Source organism: Hemibagrus wyckioides, linkage group LG06 (assembly GCF_019097595.1).
Source record: "Hemibagrus wyckioides isolate EC202008001 linkage group LG06, SWU_Hwy_1.0, whole genome shotgun sequence".
NCBI classification, from domain to species: Eukaryota; Metazoa; Chordata; class Actinopteri; order Siluriformes; family Bagridae; genus Hemibagrus; species Hemibagrus wyckioides.
In genome coordinates this window covers 44,323,371-44,344,275 of record NC_080715.1, presented here as the reverse complement: position 1 = coordinate 44,344,275, position 20,905 = coordinate 44,323,371, and the positions used below count along the sequence as shown (strand labels likewise).

The window sequence follows — 20,905 nt, the reverse complement described above, 5'->3', positions numbered from 1 at the left end:
CAAAATCTTTACCATGATCTCATTCACAGGTAGGACCATACCCAGCAGCTTGTGAGCACAACCCTTTTTCTTTTTTGAACCCAGGAGTAGGCTGCTTCTAGGTAAGCACCACACAACCTGATATATATGCTGGTACTTCCAGATCATGCAAAGTACGTTCTGTATTGTTTGCTAATGCTCTCTCCACTTTCCCAGATAAGATAGATAAAATCATACAGCAACTGGAAAAGCTCTCATCTGGGCTACAGCTGTATTTGGACTAAACAACAAAACCAGGTGTTCAAGAAAGACCTCTGGGAAGTAATTGATCACCAGTTTCAGGAAAATATGCAGGTAAGTGACTCTTCACACTTAAACTGGAAAAACAGTTCATTACATGGCATAGATGCTCCTGCCCCATGATGGATCACAGCCTGTTTTTTTTTTTCACCAAGGCTAGTTTTGAGAATGTGTGCTCACTGGTTGCATTTGTTACTAGCAGCATGAGAAGTAAGCAGAGATCGATGTCTATATTTGGTAATGCAGATACCAATTTTTTATTTTTTTTACTATCTGATTCTTGCAGTAGGATTGATTTCATTATGGATGAGTCACCACCAGTCCTTCTTTTACCTGTTTAGATCCATGCAGCCCATCAGTTCAGCTTGCATCCTCTAAAGGTTGATTAACAAAAATTGTTGCAGAGGTATTACAATCTGCTGGTTTGAAATATCCTGTAATTTTTTTTCCTTTAAAAAAGCTGTTGGTTTCATTGTTCAATCAGTTTTCCCTTCATGTGCACCTCTCTCATACTTCTGAAATCTGTTGAAATCTGTGGAAACTATGAAATCTGTTGTTTTTTATCACTAGTCACTGATGGACAGATTAAAGAAATTAGAATGGGGTTTACTCTTTTAATATCATCTTAGTCTAACAGAAAGAACTTGATCGGCTCAGAAAAACTTAGCAAAACAGGAATTTGATCTCCTGTAACATTATCTTTGGGACCCATTGTCTGATTATTTTTTTTGTTCAGCATGCCTGCTACTTGTGTAAATAGCAGGGACTTTGGTGTTTTGAAGGAATGCTGGGTTTGTGCACGATTTGTGTGCCACTTTTATACATTCCATGTCCACTAGAGACTGTCCAAACAGATTTGAAAACTTTTTGCCCTCCTTTTGATTTTTGAGTCACAGTATACTGGAACAGAAATTCCAGGTGTTAGAAAGTTATAATACCTTCCCAGAATGTCATTGTGCCTGCATTTGGTGCTTGGGCAGAATACATCTGACTTTAGTGCTTTGTCTGGTGAAACACCAATGACATAAGTGAAGTTTGCAGTCATCTTAAGGTGCTAAGGTGTATTGCAGAGCCAGGGCATAGTCAAAACAAGCAGCTTTTATTGTCATTTCAACCATGTATAGTTCACGCAGTACAGTGAGATGAAACAATGTTTCTCCAGGACGTTGGTGCTACATAACACAATACAGACCTAAGGACTTAATGTAAGTTGTCCTTGCTATGTAAAGTGCATTGTGTGCAACCTAGTGCAAACAGACGATATAAAACAAAGCAGTACAGGACAGATACACAAAATAGCTCTGACCAATATACATTCTGTATATTGTACAGTGCATTGTGCAAAAAACTTATGTAATAGCAGCAGTTTTGAAATGTGGTGTGCAAAAAGAAATGTATGTGTTTTAATGTGGGTGGTGCTGTAGACATAGATAAATATTGAATGTTTGAGTGTGTGTGTGAGAGAGAGAGACTTCAGTACAGTTTCTGGTTGTTGACAGAGCTACTATAAAACTGCAAATATACTTTTTTGTTCTTCGAGATGCACACCAGTGCCCAGTTTTATCCATAGGCATTGCCACTTTGACTGTGGCTAACAGGTGCTATGTGAACTTGCATGTGGTGTATGTAAGCTGGTAGAGGCTAAGTTAGTCATTTCTGAATGCTGATGAGATTGTAGTAAAAAATGGTGGTTAACTGTCCCTGCTATCAAATTGTCAAACATTCCTTTACTCGTTGCATGAGGCACAGGAGGGAACGTTTCCTTGCCCAGCTATAAGGAGGACTGTAACCCCAAGATATACCAATACCTCCACCAGGCTTGACCCATGTGATTATCTATTTTGGATCAGAACTTTTGTGAATCATCTCTGTACTTCTTTATGAATTCCAATCTGGCCTTTTGATGTTTACTGCTGGGTTGCATCTTGTGGTATGGCCTCTTTATTTCTTCATTAAAGCTAGATACCTTCAGCTTCCCCTGTGGAGATTTCTGATGTCACCGACTCTTGCTTTTGTTGTTTTTCTTCTATGTCCAATATTTTGTCATCAACTGCTGTTCTTTTCTTTGGCCACCCTCAAGGTAACACTAAAAACGGCACTCTAATTAGCTTTGACCTCACTCAGAAGAGTAGAGATATATGCAGGCCTGCCTAGACTTCTCTCCTGGGATGGACAAGGCAATTCAGCACCCCAAATCTGGTTATATCATAAAGGTGCCATTCTGCAGGCTTTCTTGGAATGGCTTTGCCTTTTGCTATCAGGGCCCACTGCCTTGTCCAGAAGTGGCTTCTTACAGGATGCTTGCACTGGGTGGGCTGGTCCTCCCCATACATATTCATCAGATTTTACTGCCAAGACCTGGATAGGACCCCGGAATCTCATGTCCTACAGGGCTGACCCCATCCCTCTCCTCCCAACATTTTCCTTTTGTGTGGTGGCGGCATTGACATTGGTGTTCCCATAGCAACAAGCCATGATGCAGCATTGAGCTCCCAAAAGGGAATGTTTTAGGTTACATATGTAACCAGGTTCCCTAAGAAGGTAACGAGATGCTGCAATGCTTGCCACACATCAGGCATGCCTGACATCGTCCTTTAGACAGTCAGAATCTAGGGACACGAGACTTTTATGGTCTTGCTGACGTGCACAGCTCTGTGAAGGGCCTTCCAATAATGTCAATCCATGATGCAGCATCTTGTTCTCTTGAACCAGCGTATGTATGTAACCCATACATTGTTATGGTTGATTGGTGTATGTACTGTGGTCTGCTACCTACCATACACAAAAACCCTCTCTCACATGTCAGCTGGATTCCTAGAACGTACAAAACATCTTAAAAATGTTTATCTATATTTGCTCAGCATTTGCATTGTTTAACTGCAGTTGTAATTTCAAATAAAATTAGTTTTATATGTTACTCAGTTGAGCAGTCCCTATCTCTCAAGTCATATAACCAGGACAGTTGTCAGTGGCTGCTCAAAAACGTTTTAGATTTGTCTGTAGAACTCAGAAGAACCTCCAGCATCATATAGAATTACATCTGATGCATACACTGGCAGCTAGGATGCATAAAGGTACCTCTGTATCACTGCAGTTTACTGTATTCTAAGTACAGAATGTTTTTTTAATACTATTTCATATAGTCTGACAGTTTGTCAGGTAGCCATGAAGAGGCAAGGACACATTCACATCAATGTTTTTTATCACCATTCCTGCGCATATTACTCATCCCTAGTTCAGTTTTCACAGCATAAGCTAGGAGTTGATATTTAGTTTGTTAAACCCAAATTTGCAGAACAACAGATTTAATTCTCTTGTCAATACCCGCTAGACATTTTGTTTTAACAACCCATGACATCATGTGTATCTTGGTGCCACTCAGGGGGCATGTGCAGTTTCTAAACTATAAAAGTCCAGAGCTGTTTGAGCTATGGGTCATTTGATTATGATGTTACACTGAATGTTTGTAATGGTAGCATGTAATTTATGATCTATTTCTTTAAACTCTATAGACATTAGAGAAATGCTGTATTCATGAACCTGACAGAGTTTAATCAGTCTGATCGCTGTGAGCATTTCTCCTGTCCAGAGAGATCTGTATCTCCTGCAGTTTATATCTTACTGTACGTGTGTTCAGCTGCTGTGGTTCTGCTAACAGTGTGTGGAAATCTGCTGGTCATCATCTCTGTTCTTCACTTCAAGCAGCTTCACACACCAACCAACATGCTGGTGCTCTCTCTGGCTGTGTCGGATTTCATTATTGGTGCTTTTCTGATGCCACTGGTGTTCATCTGGTCAATCGAGTCATGCTGGATTTTTGGGAGAGTTTTCTGCATCAGTTTTTTGTTGACTGGTGGTCTCCTAATGAACATATCAAACTATAACATTGCTTTGATTGCTGTGGATCGGTATGTGGCTCTCTCAAAACCATTTCTCTACACAAACACAATCTCTAGAAGGTCTATGTGCATTGTTGTTTATTGTAACTGGTGTATTAGTCTGGCATATAACACAGCACTCTATTATTTCACTGGAATCCTCACAGGTTTTCTAATGTGTCCTGGAGAGTGTTTATTAATTCTGAATGAGGTTTGGTCTGTAATTGATCTTGTATATTCATTTATATTTCCACTTTCTGTCATAATCATATTGTATACTCTAGTTTTTGTGATTGCTAAGAAACATGTCACTGCCATCAGAGAGCTTAATAATCACACACGGCCTAAAACACAGAAAATCACCTCACACTCCATGAAATCTGAGAGAAAAGCAGCTAAAGTCCTCGGCATTTTAGTGTCTGTGTTTCTGTTGTGTTTACTTCCATATTTTATTTACAGTTTATTAGGTGATGTTGTTGAACTACAGTTAGAAACTATTCAGAAAGTTTTGATCATTGCATGTCTTAACTCCACCATTAATCCAGTTATTTATGCTCTGTTTTACCCGTGGTTTAGGAGGTGTGTTAAATTAATGATATCACTACAAATATTCCAAACAGACTCTGCATTAATCAATGTTCTTTCATGAAGAGACTTTTTTTTACTCCATCTGTTAATGTCTCAAAATATTAACAGATTAACTAATTTTATATATAAAGCAAATATATAAACAAATATATATTTATATATTGTATGTGGGTTATTATATGTGGATTATTATATGGATAGTGGAAAATTGGCTAGTTACAAATTAAAGTAATTAAGAGACTATATATACAGTATTATTATTATTATTATTATTATTATTAGTAGTAGTAGTAGTAGTAGTAGTATTATTACTACTACTTTAACACATTTAATATGTTTAAAATACAGTGTATAGTAAGGAAAAATCTGTCAAAAATGTAGCTTCAGAAGTATGAACATTTGCCATGTTAAAACAAAAGTTAATAGTTAAAATAGGTACCATGGCTGACCCTGCACTCTGACCCCAACCTTCAAGAAAAAAAGAAGATATATTTTGAATACATCTCTGCGTGCTGTCCTGGGCTGATTGTGGCCCATGGCTGACTGTGTGATACCATTTATTTACAACTTTATCTTATCAACGTGATGTACTTTGGTTGTCCTAGAAATTCGTTCTCTTTTGATGAACAGGTGCCGACCAATGACACTCCATGAAAGTTTGTTCTTGCTCTTCTGTTATAACCTTTTTTGACTTTAACAAAGGTAACCTTACACAGAAAATCCCCAATTACAGACAAACTGTTAAATGCCCGACCAGAGAGCAGAACATTCTGGATCCCTGTTACACTACAGTAGGCACCATTTAGCTGTTACACTCTTTACTTTTCAATACTAATGAATTTTTTACAAAAAATAAACAGCATTTGTATATATAGACACATTTGATCTTTGGAAATCGACACATCTGCAGTGTTGCATAGATATCCAGATTTATTCAAGCATTTTAGGAAATTGAATCTGTCAGTACTGTAGGTCGCATTTATGATAATCTCTCACAAAGTGTGTCTGAATAGCATGCCAGTTTACTTTACCATAGGTGGAAAACTTGATAGTTTTTCATCTGGTAGAATGGAATATGGGAATGACTAAAACTGGATCAGGATTCCCCTGCCAGTAACTGCTGGACCTTTTCTTCCAACATGGCATGACATGAGTATAATGCTGTCACTCAATGCTTGGGAGGAGTTATCAATTTCTAAACTATAAAAGTGTCAGAGCTACTTATGCCAGGAGTCATGTGACTGTGACTTTTTACAATTACCATTTTACAGTGGTAAGATCCAATTTCTGAGGTATTTCTTTAAACATTATACAAAAGTCGAAATGATGATCTGTATCTCCTGCAGTTTATATCTTACTGTACGTGTGTTCAGCTGCTGTGGTTCTGCTAACAGTGTGTGGAAATCTGCTGGTCATCATCTCTGTTCTTCACTTCAAGCAGCTTCATACACCAACCAACACGCTGGTGCTCTCTCTGGCTGTCGGATTTCCTCATTGGCGCTTTTGTTATGCCATCATTATTAACCTGGTCAATCGAGTCTTGCTGGATTTCTTGGAAAGTTTACTGCATTGTTTTTTTGTTGATTGCTGGATTCCTTACAATCTTATCCATCTATAATGTGGCTCTGATTGCTGTAGATCGTTATTTAACTCTTTCAAACCCATTTCTCTACACAATCACTGTGAGAACAATATGCACTGTGGTTTCATCTAACTGGTGTGGGTGTATGGTGTATACCATAACATTTTATTATTTCAGTGGAATCTTTGCAAGTTTTGAAATGTGTCCTGGAGAGGGTGTTTTCTTTCTGACTGAGGTTGGGTCTGTAATTGACCTTTTAATTTCATTTATATTTCCACTTTCTGTCATAATCATATTGTATACTCTAGTTTTTGTTATTGCTAAGAAACATGCCACTGCTATCGGAGAGCTTAATAATCACACACGGCCTAAAACACAGAAAATCACCTCACACTCCATGAAATCTGAGAGAAAAGCAGCTAAAGTCCTCGGCATTTTAGTGTCTGTGTTTCTGGTGTGTTTACTTCCATATTTTATTTACAGTTTATTAGGTGATGTTATTGAACTACAGACAGAAACTTTCCAGAAAGTCATTATTGTCGTTTATCTAAATTCCACCCCTTTTACTCTTTCTGATGTATAAATGTATAAACAATTTAAACTAAATCAAATACTTAGTAGAAATATAATATATGGTATATTATAGTGTTAGCAAAACAAATATTTTTTATATATGTAATGCACTGCAATATCATAGTCATAATGAGATTTTGATTTGTTGTAAAATCATAAAATGATAGCAAATTTATATAAAAAAAATAGTTATTCTGTTTAAGGTGAATGTTAAGAATGGCAAGTTTATTTGTATGGGCCAAAGGCAATCAACTTACTTAAATCTAGCAGTTTAGGTTTTTCATGAATTATAAGACAAACAGGTTAATACGTAGATGATTTGGTCATTTTATTGACTTTAAACTCTTGAAGCGAAGCTGATTGCCAAGAGTACATCATTGAGTTGAATGTGTTACAGGCCAAAGGAAAAATGTTGGGTACCTGCTCACACCACTCGTCACTCCAACCTGCTCCATGAGATTCATGCTATTAACCCAGTCATCTACCCACAGAGAAACCTTGGAAGATTTCCCCTAGAAAGCCATGTCATGTCACCAGCATCTCTACCCTGCAACTACTAGTAAACACCATAGTCTACAAACATGGCCACCTGGCAGCAATGAATGCCACATACAACTCAATGTAGAGTGTGATAGGACCTCAAAGAGGCATGTTTGCAGCATCTCTAGCACTGTACTGACAGGGCAATGAAGTAGATCCTGACGATGCTGATTACACCAGAGGTGAAAGTTTGAAGTTCTTCATTTTTTACTAAATGCTTTGTTTGAAAAGTTGGCCTGCTGTGACAGAACTCAAACGTTTTTGTTTCCATCCACCATTCAGCAGCATTAAATAGAATTACATGCATATAATGCCAGCTGGGATACATGAAAGCCAAGTGTGAATTCAGCCTTCGTGTACATTCACAAAACTGAGTAATGACAACATCCAGGACTTTTAAGGATCATTCAGGAAGTCAGAAAGTACCCCTGAACTGTCAGATATTGAACGCCATGCACCCTGCACTCTGTACATGTGCAAGTGACTAAAAATATTAATTGGCATTACAGAAGATTTCACTGTGATACACACAAGATTAGACATTATCATTACAGCTGGCCTGTGGTGTTCATATCACACTTTACATTAAAATATTTTTAATATAATATCTTGTCAACGGTCCTTATAAATCATATGCACACTTAAGTGTGTATCACTGCAGTTTACTTAATTCTAAATACAGAATTTTTTATATATATATATTTGACACATTAGATATTTATTTCATATAGTATGATGCTGTGTTAGGTAGCCATGATGAGTCAAGTGACACATTCACATGAGTTTATCACCATTTCTGCACAGTTGATATTTAGTTTGTTGAACACAAATTGGCATGACAACACATTTAATTCTCCTGCTAAAACCCACTAGATATTATGTTTCAACAACACATGACATCATGCGTATCTTGGTGCTTCTCAGGGGGCATGTGCATTTTCTAAACTATAAAAGTCCAGAGCTTTTTGAGCCATGGGTCATTTGATTATGATGTTACATTGAATGTTTGTAATGGTAGCATGTAATTTATGATCTATTTCTTTAAACTCTGTAGACATTAGAGAAATGCTGAATCTGACGGAGTTTAATCAGTCTGATCGCTGTGAGCATTTCTCCTGTCCAGAGAGATCTGTATCTCCTGCAGTTTATATCTTACTGTACGTGTGTTCAGCTGCTGTGGTTCTGCTAACAGTGTGTGGAAATCTGCTGGTCATCATCTCTGTTCTTCACTTCAAGCATCTTCACACACCAACCAACACGCTGGTGCTCTCTCTGGCTGTGACAGACTTCCTAATTGCCGTTTTTGTAATGCCATTTGTGTTTATCTGGTCAATCGAGTCTTGCTGGATTTTTAAAACAGATTTCTGCATCAGTTTTTTCTTGACTGCTGGTCTCCTCATGAACATATCCATCTATAATATTGCTCTGATTGCTGTGGATCGGTATGTGGCTCTCTCAAACCCATTTCTCTACACAAACACAATCTCTAGAAGGACTATGTGCATTGTGGTTTATTCTAACTGGTGTGTGAGTCTGGCATATAACACAACACTCTATTATTTCACTGGAAACCTCAGAGGTTTTGTACTGTGTCCTGGAGAGTGTTTATTGATTTTGGATGAGGTTTGGTCTGTAATTGATCTTGTGTATTCATTTATATTTCCACTTTCTGTCATAATCATATTGTATACTCAGGTTTTTGTGATTGCTAAGAAACATGCCACTGCTATCAGAGAGCTTAATAATCACACACGGCCTAAAACACAGAAAATCACCTCACACTCCATGAAATCTGAGAGAAAAGCAGCTAAAGTCCTCGGCATTTTAGTGTCTGTGTTTCTGGTGTGTTTACTTCCATATTTTATTTACAGTTTATTGGGTGGTGATATTCAACAGCTAGAAACATTTCTGAAAATGTTGATAGTGCTTTATCTTAACTCCACCATTAATCCAGTTATTTATGCCCTGTTTTACCCTTGGTTTAGGAGGTGCATTATTTTAATCCTAACTCTTCAAATATTCCAAACAGACTCTGCATTAATTAATGTTCTTTCATGAATAGCTTTTTTCACTCCATCTGATAATGTCCCCAAATATTGCTAATTTTATATGTAAAGCTTCTCTAACAAATCAAATTCCTTCCATCATAATTGTACTGTATTATTTTATATTGTTATATAAAGGTAATATTTGGTTTGCATATTTGGTTATGATCCAGTGTAATAAAATGATATGATATAATAAATATATATGGATTATTATATGGATATTGGAAAATTGGTTTGTTACAGAAAATTCATAGTATGATTATTATTTATTATTATTATTATTATTATTATTATTATCATTATTTGATTGCATTTAATGTTTAAAATGTAATGTGCTTTACAGTGTGTAGTAAAAAAAATGCAGTCAAAAAGCTTCAGAACTATGAATATATAAAATGTTAAAGAATTAAATGATTAAAAAGATAGGTCATTAAAATGTACATGTAATACTAATGTAACATAAAAGCATCATGCCCACAAAATTATAGCAAGTCATCAAAGCTAGATAAATCCTCAAGTGAAGAGCTTGATGTTTCTTTCTAATTGACAGTTTTGTATTTTAATATTATATTTCAATGTAGTTATGATAATTAATGTATAGTAATAATATAATGTGTAATCTCTGCTAAAGGCATCTTCATGAAATAACAGGCATAATACTGATTTCTGTGCAAATGATTTAATGTTCTGTATAATGTGCAATTCGAATGATTGTCTCATTTTCATAAAATAGTTTGAGCTGTTTTTGAACATGATTCTCACATTATAACCTGTTTACAATTTTAACATAATTAGATCTTCTGACTTTCATTTTATGGCAGAAATGTGTTTGTGACCTTTAAATACAATGATGAAGAACAAATGGGGGGAAAATAACCAATACATCAACATCAATAACAAACCTAAACTGGTTCCTCTCAAGGATTCTTCCTCATGCCATCTAAGGGAGTTTTTCCTTGCCACAGTTGCCTCAGGCTTGCTCAGTAAGGATGATTTTGTCTAACATTAATCTAGGATATTTGTACTATGTTTGTTCTGTAAAGCTGCTTTGAGACAATATCCATTGTTAAAAGCACTATACAATAAAATTGAATTGAATTGAAGTAATCCAGCAATCTGTGGCTGGCAATAACTGTCATGCGCTGTGTGAAAACTATGCCAGGTAATGTATGCTACCCAGTTCCCTAAGAAGAGAATGAGACATTGTGTCATGGTTGATGTGTTTTGTTTCCATCTCAGTGAACATACATAACCTTGTGGAGTTCCATTTCGAGGGAAGTTTTATTCCTGGGAGATGTCTGTCCCAGAAGTTGTGAAAGGGCACAAATGAGCTGGGAGCAGAGCACCATTAGCCCTGTAAGACCCAGGACCAAGGAGTGAGGTCCAGGTCCAAGTTATAGAACCTGATAAGGGTGTGTGTAGGGGCCCATCCTGCTGCAGCACAAATATCCAGGAGGGGATCGCCTCTAGCTAGAGTGCTGGACAAGGCGATACACTTAGTGGAGGGGGGTATAATCCCTAGAGGCAAAGCCAAGCCACACAGCGCACCTCTTAGGCCTAGGAGATAGCTGCCACTGCACAAGGTTTAGTTTGGGGACTGGAGGGCAGAAGGCCTGCAGTAAGGCCAGCCAACTGGCTTTTGACAGAGCCGTTTCCAAGGACAGAAATTCCTCAGAGGCTGACTCCATTAGCTCAAAGGGTGCTTAGTGAAGCCCATCCAGGTCCACCGAGATCTTCCAGGAGCGGATACACTGTCTGCAGAAAAGCCTCAGCCTCATGGAACCCTGTAGAATGTGAGAGACCAGAGAACAGGTATGTGACTCGGTGCAATGGCTGCCACATATACCTCAATGTAGAGGGTGATAGGCCCTCAAAGAGGCATGTATGTATGCATGAACTCTAGCTGCATACTAACAGAGCAGTGAACTAGATCTTGATGATGGAGAAAGTTGAAGGGGACATTGGATTGACATCTCAGAAGTGAACAAAGCTGCTTCTGCATGGACAAAAATTGGCATATCCATTCCACCATCTGGGGTGGGGATGCCATTCCCTGGGCCACAGCCCCTGCCTCAGCAGGAAGCCTGCTTACCGATTATGCACTCTGGAGTGCAATTGCTCTCAGCAAGAAAATATGGTCTCTACCTAGAGCCAGATCTGCTGCACTAACATGAACATAGGTTGCAAACACAGACCGCACTAATGATTGATGAAGGGGAAAACCAAAGGTAGCCCTTGAGTTTCAGGAGGAAGTGTTTCGACACTAGAAACACAGCCCCATCTGTGTGCCTTTAGAGACAGAAGCTTTCCCAGATAGCATGGGCATGGTGGCCATCTAGGACCACTCCCTAACCCAAGAGAGGGTAGTCTGTAGTTAATGACACGTCTCAGAGTTGGACCCAAGGTGAGAAACTGGGGTCTGTCCACATAAAAATACCAAGCTCATGACACACAACCCTTGTGACCATTTAATTGATACTGCTCCTGAGCCCTGAGTTGAAATGGTCTAATGTGTAGCAGATCCAAAGGAATTGTTTTTGCTGCTACAGTCATAAGCCGAGCACTCTCTGTCTGGGTGGCAGAGAAGCTTTGGCTTAGCCAGATGTCTTTTACACCACAAAGTATGGAATCCCCCCAAGCAAGAGACAGATGTGCTTGCACTGGTGCTGAATCCCAAACTATCCCTAAGAAGGGGATTCTAAGAGAGGGAGATGTTTACATGGATGCCCCTGTGACAGCTGCGAGTCCTGGACCCGCACACAACACAAATGATGGCGTCACTTGCTTTGGTGGTAGGGTGTAAGTGATGTTTATTTACAGTGCTCCAAAAGGTGGAAAAGTCCCCAATACACAGCTATACAATATTACCAAAAAAAAAAAAAAACTTCAAGAAGAAGAAGGGGAAAAAAAAAGAAAAAACAAAAAGAAGACTTTTGTTATAGATACTGTTCGGCTCACGGCACCACAACTACACGCTCGCTCACCCATTCAAAAACACATCCAACATCTCTGGTTGGGCGGTCAGCTTTAAAGTCCAAGCCCCTCTCCTTAACTCAACCATTACCCCATCGGCAGGTAAGTCATTATATACACTTTCATATACTTTTTATTTATACACATAACAATAACAATCACAGCAATAATAATAACAATGACAATAATAATAATAATAATAATATACAGTGAACACACTCATGTTTTAACATTACACCCCCCCCCCTCTTTAGGGCACTTGATGGACTCGTTGGCTTCTGGTTGCTTTGTGCAGGCGCAACACGGATGTGGCACTTTTTATCCAGGCCGCGGTATAGCTCTCTGTTTTGCCACCTGGCGCTGGCGACCCGGAAGACCGACCACCAGTGTAGCTAGCCGGACTAGCACAAGAAGCTAAGTGAATTTTGAAAATAAAAATTAAATAAACAAATAAATAGACTGCCAAAGAGTGTCTATGGGTGTTTTTTCATTGAAATGTATAATACTGTCAGGGAAGGTAAATGATGTGTGCGTGAATGCATGTGTGATAACCGATATGCTAATGTTGTGTGTGTGTGTACCCACATCACCACAGCGGTGAGCGGCAGAGGAAAAAGTGGAAAATGGGATGTATGTTTATGTATTCCAATGCTGCGCTACTTGCAGGGACAGGTCTCTGTCACAGCCCCAGAGTGCCATGTTGCCAGAGTAACGTCCATGAGGCTCCAGGGTGAGCAATAGGACTAGACCTAAAGGGAGAACCGGCATTGGTACTCTTTGCCCAGAAAGCCAACCAGGGGAGTTTCCTGTATAAAGATAGGCACCCTTCAGGACTATCGTTGCAAAATATCTTCCTCTATACAATTCAAACCACACAGGTCTAAAATTGATCATAGCCACCATTCTTGTTTTGAACCCAGAAATGCTGGCTGTAAAGCCAGAGGCTCGACCTGGTAGGGGCTCTACAGATCCTTTCTCAGATGCATGAGAAGTTCATCCTAGATGAATGAGGTTTGGTTTGTGCCAACAACAGTAGGCAAAACACCCTGAAAGAAGGAGGACGGGAGGCAAACTGAATTTTGTAGCCTTTTCCCACAGAAGCCACTGCAACACAGCTGGCAGAAGCTTCCATTCTGCCAGGTGATCTGATGGAGGTGTTAGCCTCTTGCTGTTCTCACCTCACCTAGTGCCCTGAAACAGCAAGCTGGCAGGGGCTAACCAAGGAGGTGGTGACAAATAAGAGCAGGAGCATGGGTGGTCATGGCTGAACCCCGAATCACCAGAGGTGGTGGGGTAGCCAGCAGTGGAGATGGACCTAAAGGGGCATCCCTAAAAAAAAAAACCCTAGCCCTCAGGCATAAGGATTCCTTTCTGGCCCATGTGACAGAACCTGGGGGCCTGGGGGACCTGCCCTAAGCGCTGGCCAGCCCCATAGATTTTATACAGGGGGGCTCGGCTCCAATACGAGCCTTTTTTTGCAGCAGGCCAGGCTGGGGCCAGTGGCTACTGGTTGATAGCCCTAGCTCCTTGCTGTGACAAGGGAAGAACAGGCTCTTGAGACATCAGGGCATCTAAAAGAAAGGTTTTGTCCCTTTCATTTATCTCTGTCAGATTGCCTCTCTGTGGCAACCAAACACAGTGCTGCTTTGTGTCACAGAGGGCTAAATCTGTGACTTGGAGGAGTTTAGACCTCATTGATGAGCCCCTCACCACAGCTCGTTTAGCAGGTCAGCTTGGTATGCCTGCAAAACTGCCATTAAGTGTATAGGTTGCTCACAAGTGTCTCTTCAACCTCAGGCTTTGTGCATACCCAAGTCCCACAAAAGCTGAATAGTCTGCAATGGCTGAGGAGAACAAACTTGCAGCTTGTTCCTTATTGCTCACATTGAGCTCTTTAGAGTCTGATGCAGACAGCATTATATCCTTAACAAGGTCGGGAGAAATGGCAAAATGAGTGCCCAGGGCTGTGAAACCATAACAGAACCTGGCACACTGCCTCGACAGATACATTACTCATGCCACGCAACACAAGCGCTCGGCTGAAAATACAGGCAAGAGAATGTGGAATGATCTTAGCAACACTTGACAACACAAACGCAACTGTTTTTTCTCAAAAATTCAGTGGCCTACCGCTCATCATTGCCAACATTAAGCTTCTCAGAGACTGATGAAGACATTACTAATTCCTCATTTTGGTCAGGAGAAATTGCAAAACGAGCTCCCAAAGCCAAAGTAAGGAAATCCGAGTTGGGAGAGAGGACAATAGAAATTGGATCACCCGTCTCAAGCTGAGAGATCCATGGACTGAGCCACGAGGCAGAGAGCATAGATTATGCAGAGGAGTTGTGTGTGCATGCTCCTCTACCAAACAGCACTGGAAAATTCATACCTCTTAATGTAGCAGGGCACAGATGCGTGAACTTGCTCGCCATCGTGTCTAATCATTTATTTATATATAGTCTGTGTGTGTGTATATATACACACAATATTACACTTTATCATTACAGCTGGCCACTGGTGTTCAAATCACACTCTACACTAAATAATATTTAATATAAATAAATTTTTATTCATCCCTATGGCAGTTTTCACAGCATAGGCACTAAGAGTTGATATTTAGTTTGTTACGCACAAATTTGCATGACAAGAAATTTAATTCTTCAATACCCACTGGACATTTTGTTTCAACAACACATGACATCATGTGTATCTTGGTGCCACTCGGGGGGCATCTGCATTTTCTAAATTATAAAAGTACCAGAGCTGTTTGAGCGATGGGTCATTTGATTGTGATGTTAGACTGGATGTTTGTAATGGTAGCGTGTCATTTTCTTATGATCATTTTCTTTAATCTCTGTAGCCATTAGAGAAATGCTGAACTAATGAACCTGACAAATTTTAAACAGTCTGATCGCTGTGAGCATTTCTCCTGTCCAGAGAGATCTGTATCTCCTGCAGTTTATATCTTACTGTACGTGTGTTCAGCTGCTGTGGTTCTGCTAACAGTGTGTGGAAATCTGCTGGTCATCATCTCTGTTCTTCACTTCAAGCAGCTTCACACACCAACCAACATGCTGGTGCTCTCTCTGGCTGTGTCGGATTTCCTAATTGGCATTTTTGTGATTTCACCAGTGTTCATTTGGTTAATCGAGTCTTGCTGGATATTTGGGACAGATTTCTGCATCAGTTATTTGATGGTTGGTGGTCTCCTCATGAACATGTCCATCTATAATATCGCTCTGATTGCTGCGGATCGGTATGTGGCTCTCTCAAAACCATTTCTCTATACAAACAAAATCTCTAGAAGGACTATGTGCATTGTGGTTTATTGTAACTGGTGTACGAGTCTGGCATATAACACAACACTCTATTATTTCAGTGGAATCCTCACAGGTTTTGTAATGTGTCCTGGAGAGTGTTTGTTGATTCTGAATGAGGTTTGGTCTGTAATTGATCTCATATATTCATTTATATTTCCACTTTCTGTTATAATCATACTGTATACTCGAGTTTTTGTGATTGCCAAGAAACATGCCACTGCTATCAGAGAGCTTAATAATCACACACGGCCTAAAACACAGAAAATCACCTCACACTCCATGAAATCTGAGAGAAAAGCAGCTAAAGTCCTCGGCATTTTAGTGTCTGTGTTTCTGGTGTGTTTACTTCCATATTTTATTTACAGCTTATTAGGTTATGTTATTGAACAAAATGTAGAAACATTTCTGAAAATTCTGATAGTAGTTTGTATTAATTCTACCATTAATCCAGTTATTTATGCCCTGTTTTACCCTTGGTTTAGGAGGTGCATTATTTTAATCATAACTCTGCAAATATTCCAGACAGACTCTACATTTATCAATGTGCTTACATGAGTAGCCTTTTTACTCCATTGTAGAAAGTCTGTGTGTGTGTGTGTGTGTGTGTGTGTGTGTGTGTGTGTGTGTATATATGTAATTATATCCTTATACTTATACATTGTCCTCCTTTTGCAGCCAATACAGCATCAATGTTTCCTGAATTACCCTTACAAAATATACCAAATGGCTAAATAATTTTTAGATCTGGTGACTGTGCAGGCCATGGGATATGTTCAACTTTACAAAGTCACAACTTAAGTGTTCATCAAACCACTCTGTCACCAGACTTGCTGTGTGCATCAGTGCATTATTATCCTGATATATGACATATCTTTCAGGATGCAATCAACAAACCTCTAGAATGGTACAATAGTCCTTAGCAGTGACGTGCCCAAATATTGGCCTAGTCAATGCCATGATATTTCAGTCCAAATTATCACTGATCTAACCATGCTTTTCTCTGGGTATCTCCAGAGTGTACCTCTCTCAGATGTGGGAAAGACAGTGAATGTGGCCTCATCAGAGAACATCACATGTTTCACATTGTATTGTACTGATCATAATGTGATAATTATATTGTAACTTAACTCCACCATTAATCATTTTTTTACTGCTCTGTTTTACCTGTGGTTTAAGAGGTGCATTTAGTCAACCAGAGTCCAACCAGACGTTGTATTAAATCATTCCAATCAAATTCCAATCATTAATATAACACAATATAAATGCAATATTATTTTGCTATTATATATAATACAATAAATATTATAGTGTGGCTTTTTATATATTTTGAATATATCTTGGCTCGCTCTGTCCTGGGCTGATTGTGGCCCTTAGCTGACTGTGGGATACCATTTGTTTATGACCACATCTTATCACCATGATATATTCTTGAAATTCTTTCAACTTTTATTCACAGACAGTCCATGACAGTTTCTTCTTTTGTGAGTTAGATAACCATTTGTGTAATAAACTCACCAAACTGTCAGTAAAATATGTCAACCACCACACCTGATTCTGCTGACATCTTTTGTTTACCTATATATAACACTGAATATTACACCTTTCTTCTGTATAAATACTCCGTTTGTCTCAGTAAAGTTTGAAGAGTTTTTCTATTCAGTCACAGTCTCTGAGTCGTTCTTTAGCAATATTTTCCCTGATATCAGCAAAGGTAATGGCATCAATGCGACTTGGGCTTCTCCTCCGAGTGAACCTGAAAATTCAAAGGGGAAAAAAATGCTGGGATATGTGAAAAGAATTTAAATGTTCTGCAGTGTAACCTGATACTGTGTCTGGAGCGCACATGCCCTTTTTCAGTTGTTATTGTTCTTGGTGACTTTAAGAAAGGTAAGACAGAAAATTCCCAAATACAATCTATTAAATGCCTGACCAGAGAGAACATCATCCCTGTTACACAGCAGTGCCTATGACGCCATCCTACAAGATGCACTGCGACACTCTGACCTTGTCATGATTCCTGCATAGAGGCATTAAAGAAAACAGAAAAATTTTATTTCTTTTTTAACCTGTAAACTCGGCTATAAACTCTTAAGACAATAAAGATGCAATAGTAGACTATTTACTTTTCAATACGAATGAATTCTTAAAAAAATAAACAGCAATTGAATACATAGACATATTGGATCTTTGTAAATCGACACATCTGCAGTGTTGCATAGATTTCCAGATTTTTTGAAGCATTTTAGGAAGTTGGATAATCTGTCACACACACACACAAAGTGTGTCTAAATAACACACCAGTTTACTTCACCATAGATGGAGAGCTTGATAGTGTTTCATGGTAGTATGGCATATGGGAATGACTAAAACTGGAATGGGATTCCTATCAGTAACTGCTGGACCTTTTGTTCCAACATGGCATGACAAGTATAATGCCATCACTCAGTGCTTGTGAGGAGTTATCAATTTCTAACCTATAAAAGTGTTTTAATTTATTTCATACAACTGAGGGTTAAGGGCTTTGCTCAGGGGCCCAGCCCAGTGGCAACTTGGTGGACCTGGAATTTTTAACTCTCAACCATCCAATCAGTAGTCCATCACCTTAACCACTAAGTTACCATCTCCCCTAATTAAAACTACTCTTATAAATCAAATAGAAGCAATATAATATGTTTATGGTATTGTTGTTCTTTCGGGCTGCTCCCTGTTTGGGGTCACCACAGTGGATCATTTGGTCCACATTTTTTGATTTGGCACTGGTTTTATGCCGGATCCCCTTCCTGACACAACCTTCCCATTTTATTCGGGCTTGGGCTCAGCACCGAGAGTTAACTCTTCAGTGGCTGGGTTAATGCCCTGCCCAGGAATTGAACCCTGGCCACAGCAATGAGAGCATGTGATTTGTTGCAGAATCATAAAATTAAAGTAAATTTATTTTTAAAAAATTGTTATACTGTTTAAGGCGAATATCAAGAATAGCAAGTTAATTTGTATGGGCCAAAAGCAATCAACTGACTTAAATCTAGCAGTTTAGGTTCTTCATGAATTATAATAAAAATAAGTTAAAAATTAGATGAGAAATAATAAAAAGTTGCACTTTAAAAGTCTTTTTTTAGGTCAGTGTCTAAAATGTGTTAAAATTGCACAACTTCTTTTTAAACTTCTGTTGTTCAAATACCAGTGTTGTTGATCTTTCGGCTGCTCCCTGTATGTGAGGGGTCGCCACAGTGGACCAACTGATCCACAGAACAACTTGGCACAGGTTTTACACCGGATGCCCTTCCTTACACAACCTCCCATTTTACCCGGGCTTACGGCTGGGCTGCATCCAGTAGCTGGGGGTTTGGGCATTGGCTGGGAATCTAACCCAGGTCTTCCACTTGGTAGGTGATAAACCTACCACTGAACCACCAATGCCCTTCTCGTTCATATACCAGTTTTGGCTAATTGTTTTATTGCATTATGCGTTTTACAGGGTCATGGAGCACTTTCCCCACATTCTCCAGTAAATGTTCTTTAATGCAATTTTGAATTCATTGCAATACTGTTCAGGCCCTAAGACTGTAAAACAGCTACAAACCATGATGCAACCATGTTGCTTCTTCCACCATGTCCTCTGAAATTTGCAGGGCATGAGGTATACCTTTCTTAAAAATACTGGGCAGTTATCATATATTGTGTGTTATAGGACTGTGCCTAACTACATTAAGCCTCTGGTTTTGGTCCAGTGGTTAATATACATTTTAAAACCTAGAATGTGTGTGTGTATTATTATGACTTGGAAGAAGCAGACATGTTATGAGTAATTCTGTAATCCAGGTATGTTTTAAAGAATCACAATCTTCTTGTAACTTTATTTTGATGTGAAGTAGGTAGGGAGTTAAGGAGGGAAGGTAGAGCATGGGGTGTTAACAGAAAAGCCCACTTTTAATTATCTCTAGTTTATCTTAATTGATAAATGCACAGGAATTAAAAAGCCAGACATTTGTTTATAATATATTTTTTATATATATGAAAATCAGGTAAAAAATAGTCTTACATTGCACATGTATAGAATTACTATAATAAATTTAATACTATTTCATTGTACCTGGTTGTGTAAAATGTCCACTTGATTCAAACCAAAAACTGAGAAAGCACCTTTTGTACATCTGAACTAGTTTGATATTCTCTGAGTCCCTCTAGTGACTGACTGCAGTACAATTTTATACCCTTCCCATCCTCATTTTAGTAAAGTGTTATTGTTGAGTTGAGCATGATATCCACATCAAATATTTATTTACAGTCTGTAGCAAAGACAGCTTTTGTTCTGCTGTAAACTATTGTAAAAGACCATCAGCAGGATGTTCTCTGCAGTCTTTCAGATTTGTTTCAGCTTCCTTTTGATGTCTAAGATAAACTGTTATACTGATATTATAAATAGCAAGCCATCATGAATAAATGAAGTGATGGCACAAACCAGGACAGCTAACACTAACTTGGTTTCTTAAAAAGTTGCTTAATTTTGGGCTACATTGCCCTCACTTATCCCCAATTGTCAGGGAAGTCCTGAGCAAGCCATTTCCAACCTTAAACTGGCGTTTTCCACAGCCCCCATTGTCAAGCATCCCGACCCATCCAAACCCTTTGTGGTAGAGGTGGATGCCTTGGGAACAGGAATGGAGGCTCTCCTGTCCCGCTATCTCATGGAGAGGCTCAATCTTCACCTTTACTCTGGAGCTGATGACTGCTGATTGTAATTATCACATTTGAAATCGAGACATGCTAGTTGTGCTAGTTGGCTTTGGGAGAGTAGAGATACTGTTTGGAGAAGGCTGAACACCCATTCATGATTCTCAATTGTAAATGCTAAATGTTAATGATACAGCGTACGTTCTTTTCAAACAAGCCTATACTTCTCTCCCCCCATCCGGTATTGTTGGGCTATTCACTGGCAACTGCTTGGATTGCATGCAATCCATTCCACCATTCCATGTCTCCTGGCTCAAACTAATTGTCTCTTGCCCCCTGACTACCAACCTGCCTGCTACCCCTCCTCAAGATCAAAGTCCAACCTGCATACCTAATCAAGTCATTTCTAAACTCTCGATGCAAAGCTGATTGCTTAGAGTACATCAATAAGCT

At 39.0% G+C, this 20,905-nt stretch overlaps 4 protein-coding genes across 6 annotated transcripts in view; all 4 read left to right on the top strand.

The window, feature by feature from the left end:
- LOC131354587 (trace amine-associated receptor 6-like) overlaps nucleotides 1-20,905 on the top strand; it is a 181,287-nt gene that overhangs the window by 362 nt on the left and 160,020 nt on the right. For all 3 annotated transcript variants that reach the window (XM_058392441.1, XM_058392440.1, XM_058392439.1), the window contains exons 2-3: nucleotides 30-101; nucleotides 196-333. The gene's annotated coding sequence lies outside the window, so the exon portion shown is untranslated. The remainder of the gene's footprint in view (nucleotides 1-29; nucleotides 102-195; nucleotides 334-20,905) is intronic.
- Nucleotides 3,814-4,879, top strand: LOC131354590 (trace amine-associated receptor 13c-like). The gene has a single exon (XM_058392443.1). The coding sequence runs from the start codon at nucleotides 3,814-3,816 to the stop codon at nucleotides 4,804-4,806; it is 993 nt and encodes a 330-aa protein (XP_058248426.1). The 3' UTR covers nucleotides 4,807-4,879.
- LOC131353891 (trace amine-associated receptor 13c-like) lies at nucleotides 7,818-9,650 on the top strand. The gene is made up of 2 exons (XM_058390970.1): nucleotides 7,818-7,908; nucleotides 8,495-9,650. The coding sequence occupies exons 1-2, from the start codon at nucleotides 7,818-7,820 to the stop codon at nucleotides 9,496-9,498; spliced, it is 1,095 nt and encodes a 364-aa protein (XP_058246953.1). The 3' UTR covers nucleotides 9,499-9,650.
- On the top strand, nucleotides 9,813-17,397 carry LOC131354589 (trace amine-associated receptor 13c-like). The gene has a single exon (XM_058392442.1). It carries the CDS (start codon nucleotides 15,344-15,346, stop codon nucleotides 16,334-16,336), a length of 993 nt encoding a protein of 330 aa, XP_058248425.1. The 5' UTR covers nucleotides 9,813-15,343; the 3' UTR covers nucleotides 16,337-17,397.

What these genes read in the sequence shown, in the direction of transcription:
- LOC131354590 (XM_058392443.1), top strand. Translation starts at nt 3,814, where the DNA reads ATGAACCTGACAGAGTTTAATCAGTCTGATCGCTGTGAGCATTTCTCC.
- LOC131354589 (XM_058392442.1), top strand. Translation starts at nt 15,344, where the DNA reads ATGAACCTGACAAATTTTAAACAGTCTGATCGCTGTGAGCATTTCTCC.
- LOC131353891 (XM_058390970.1), top strand. Translation starts at nt 7,818, where the DNA reads ATGACAACATCCAGGACTTTTAAGGATCATTCAGGAAGTCAGAAAGTA. An exon ending in CGCCATGCACCCTGCACTCT is followed by an intron (nt 7,909 to 8,494) that starts GTACATGTGCAA and finishes TAAACTCTGTAG; the next exon opens with ACATTAGAGAAATGCTGAAT.